At 46.9% G+C, this 3,477-nt stretch overlaps 1 protein-coding gene across 1 annotated transcript in view; it reads left to right on the plus strand.

Annotated features, from left to right (window-relative positions):
* Window positions 1-197: 197 nt before the first annotated feature.
* Window positions 198-3,477, plus strand: part of KRT4 (keratin 4) — a 6,326-nt gene continuing 3,046 nt past the window's right edge. The window contains exons 1-2 of the mRNA XM_007448271.1: window positions 198-659; window positions 2,306-2,520. Of these exons, the coding sequence (XP_007448333.1) occupies window positions 198-659; window positions 2,306-2,520 (677 nt within the window). The remainder of the gene's footprint in view (window positions 660-2,305; window positions 2,521-3,477) is intronic.

Below are 3,477 nucleotides of genomic sequence, written 5' to 3' on the forward strand. Positions count from 1 at the left end.
TTCAGCAGGTGTAAGAAGGATGGGCCAGTGCCAAAGGCCAAGCCCAGAGGCGTTTCAGATTTTTCCCTTTATGCCCCTGCAACCAAGCCCTGCTCTCCTGCACATATAAGAGACCCAGGCTACGGCTGTGGCAGTCAGTGGCCTGGCCCTTCTCGCTTCTCCCTGACAACTCTGAGCGTGTTCCTCTCTCTCCAGCCATGCTCATCAGACAGCAGTGTGTCCGAGGCGGGCCCCAGGGCTTTAGCTGTGGCTCAGCCATCGTAGGTGGAGGCAAGAAGGCTGTTTTCAGCTCGATCTCCATGTCTGGAGGCACAGGCTGCTGCTCCTCCGGGGGCTTCAGTAGCAGGAGCCTCTGCAACCTCGGGGGGAACAAAAGCATCCCCTTCGGCACGGCTGGGTGCCGGCGAGGCGCTGGGTTTGGGGCTGCTGGAGGTTTGGGGGCTGGCTGCTTTGGCCTTGGATTCGGGGGCTCCTTTGGTGGACAGGGTGGTGCTGGCTTCGCTGTCTGCCCTGCTGGAGGGATTCAGGAGGTCACCATCAATCAGAGCCTGCTGACGCCACTCCACATGGAGATTGACCCTGAGATCCAGAAGGTCCGGACCGAGGAGCGAGAGCAGATCAAGACCCTCAATGACAGGTTCGCCTCCTTCATTGACAAGGTGAGCCAGCCCCTTGGTCAGATAAGGTGGTAAAAGCCAGGGTTTCTGAGTCCTGGCATCTCAGACCTGAGCCTGCTGCGGACTTGGGAAAACAGTGAATTTCTCTGGGCCACTGTTTCCCACCCGGTTAAGAAGAGTCATTACTCTTTCTCTTTTGTCCTATGGCTGGTGGGAAAACAGGCTGCTCAAAGCAGTTCAATACTTGGATTTCCTGACGTGCTATGTGTTACTAGGCAAATCATTCAACTTTTCTGGGTCCAGTCACCCCAGCTATAAAGTGGGTTCCTTGTTCCCCTGATTATTCTCAGATTTTGGTTTCATAAATAATATGGCTAATAATTTAATAGTTAATTAATTATAGTTAATATAATAGCTTAACAACTGGCACTTCTGTTGTCAGAGCAGAAGAAAACCAGGCTGGTTTCCCAAACGAGAAAGGGACTGACTCTAATGGCAGATTAGAGTTCCTGGTAGGACCTTGGAAGGTCATTGTGTTCATCCTCCTGATTCTGGGCAAAATTGCTAATTTCTGGGTCTATTTGAAGAGGATAGGGGATGGCTCTCTGATTTTCTTTTTTTGTAGTCCACTTCCCTACTCCATGCAAGGTCTGGAGGTCCAAGTCTTTTCTGCTGTATGCTGTGCTTCTGTATGATGGATGATAGCAAAGAGATTAGTTCCAGGGAGTCATTAATCCAAAGATGAATGACTGAATAGATGGCTGCAGCACATTTGGCCCAGGGTGCCCTGGTTCTCTGTGCATTGAAGTCTTAGTTCTCTTAGATGAATGGGGCAAGAATGAACAATCTTGGAGTAGATTAAGTGGGAGTATTTGCTCTTCTTGCTAGTTTGAATTAACCCATAGCAGCTTAAAAGGGCTTTATTGTGACTCTAGGACCTATAGAAATGCAAGTAAGACCAAGGGTTGGGTGCTTCCTTGTCTAATCTCCCATCATCAGTTTAAGTTCAAACTGTGATCAGTCACCCTTACCTGCTTTTCTTTCAATTCTGAAGCACCTAAAGTGGAAATATCATGCCAAACCTTGGTTTATCTGGCTAGATCTCTTCCTAGAAGGAAAGTTTAGGGAAGTCCCCTTGCAGCAGTGAGTCTATGAGACTCAGAATATGTCTAGGGCTTGATCTTAAATATTTATACTCAGTTGTGCACAGATTCACAGGGACACACCAGGTCCATTTATAAGAAAGCTTGTTTAAAACATCTTCAGTGAATTTATCATTCCTTTGCCTTGGGTCGGGATCACTTTGAATGCAATAGCCTTTAGGCTGTGGTTGTATCTCCTAAATTTGTTTTATTTTATTATTTCATAGAAGTTCAGTATGCTCAGCAACTCATCCCTTCTCAGTAACTCTGGATCCCTGTGGTCGGGAAGTTGTTCTTGCTGCACAGTCAGGCCCCGATGCTTGGGGTCTGCTCTGCTCTTCCCAACACACGTGGCCCACTTGCTGCTACGGAGCAGGGCCGCCATGTTGACCCCAGCAGATAATGTCTGGAGTTGCAACGTGGTGGCCCTACTCGGATGGCTCTTGGGCTCCCTGGTTAGCTTGGATTGACTGGGATGGTGTTGGCCAGCCCTCCTGCCAGAGATTCAGGTCCTCATCTGTTGGTTGGTGCCTGTGTTAAATACAGGTGCGGTTCTTAGAGCAGCAGAACAAGGTTCTAGAGACCAAGTGGAACCTCCTTCAGCAGCAGGCGACAACCACATCCAGCAAAAACCTTGATCCCTTCTTTGAGGTCTACCTCAGTGCCCTGAGGAAGCAGCTGGATGCCTTGACCAACAACAAAGGACGCCTGCAGTATGAGCTGAAGATCATGCAGGACAGCGTGGAGGACTTCAAGGCCAAGTATGTGGGGAGGGGATGCGACAATCTGCCCAGCCATGCTCCAGGCCCCCCGGGCTCCTCTTCATCATTTAGAATCTCAGGCTCTGAAGAGACCCCAAAGGGTCAGGGAGGACCTCGAGTCTGTTCCCATGCTTCTACATGGTCACTTTTTTAATGGGGTGAGGTCTAGTAACCCTAAGTTGCCCCAAACAGAAAATGAGTCATGTATTCGGAGAGCTGGGCTTGCCATATACAAATAAGATAAAAAACCAAACAGATGGAAAGTAATACAGCAGGGTTAGAAGAATACAGGCTGTAGAAGAGATAGATGGACCTGCTTGGCATACTGATTCCTTCACTTACTAGCTGTGTGATCTTGGGTGACTTGCTTAACCTCTCTGAACCTTAGTTTTCATCATCTTTAAAATGGGGATAATAGTTCTACTTTATAGGTTGTGAGAATTAAATGAAATTAAATGAGATAGAGAAAGCTAGTAGCATAGTGTAGACATGAAATGAACATTGAATGCAGAGTAACTCTTATTATGCTCATTATGGGATGGAGCTGAGAAAAATACCAGCTCCCTCTCTCAATTCACTCTCACACCAAAGAAAAAGAACTGGAGTATTGGCAACCCTTCTGAGAATTTAATCCACCCAATGGCTAAAGGACAGCCCTTCTATGGAAATAAAATCGACCAGATCATTGCTGGCTCTCCTCCTCACATCTTATCTCTTGCAAACAGTCTTTTTAAAATTTGTTTTTCACTTCTCTGAGTAAACCAGGGTCTAGACTGGTACCTCATATGCTGTAATTACTCAATAAATGTAGGTGGAATGAATATCTGTATGAACGTGGGAAAATGTAGCCAATTAGATGGATTTTTCCAGATAGTTAGATATTTGAAAACCAGCGGGAGAGAGTGAGAGACACTAGCTCACTGTGGGGCTTTTGTCTTTTTTTTTTTTTTTTTTTTG

Source organism: Lipotes vexillifer, unplaced genomic scaffold (genome assembly GCF_000442215.2).
Source record: "Lipotes vexillifer unplaced genomic scaffold, Lipotes_vexillifer_v1.1 scaffold2700, whole genome shotgun sequence".
Lineage (NCBI taxonomy): Eukaryota > Metazoa > Chordata > Mammalia > Artiodactyla > Lipotidae > Lipotes > Lipotes vexillifer.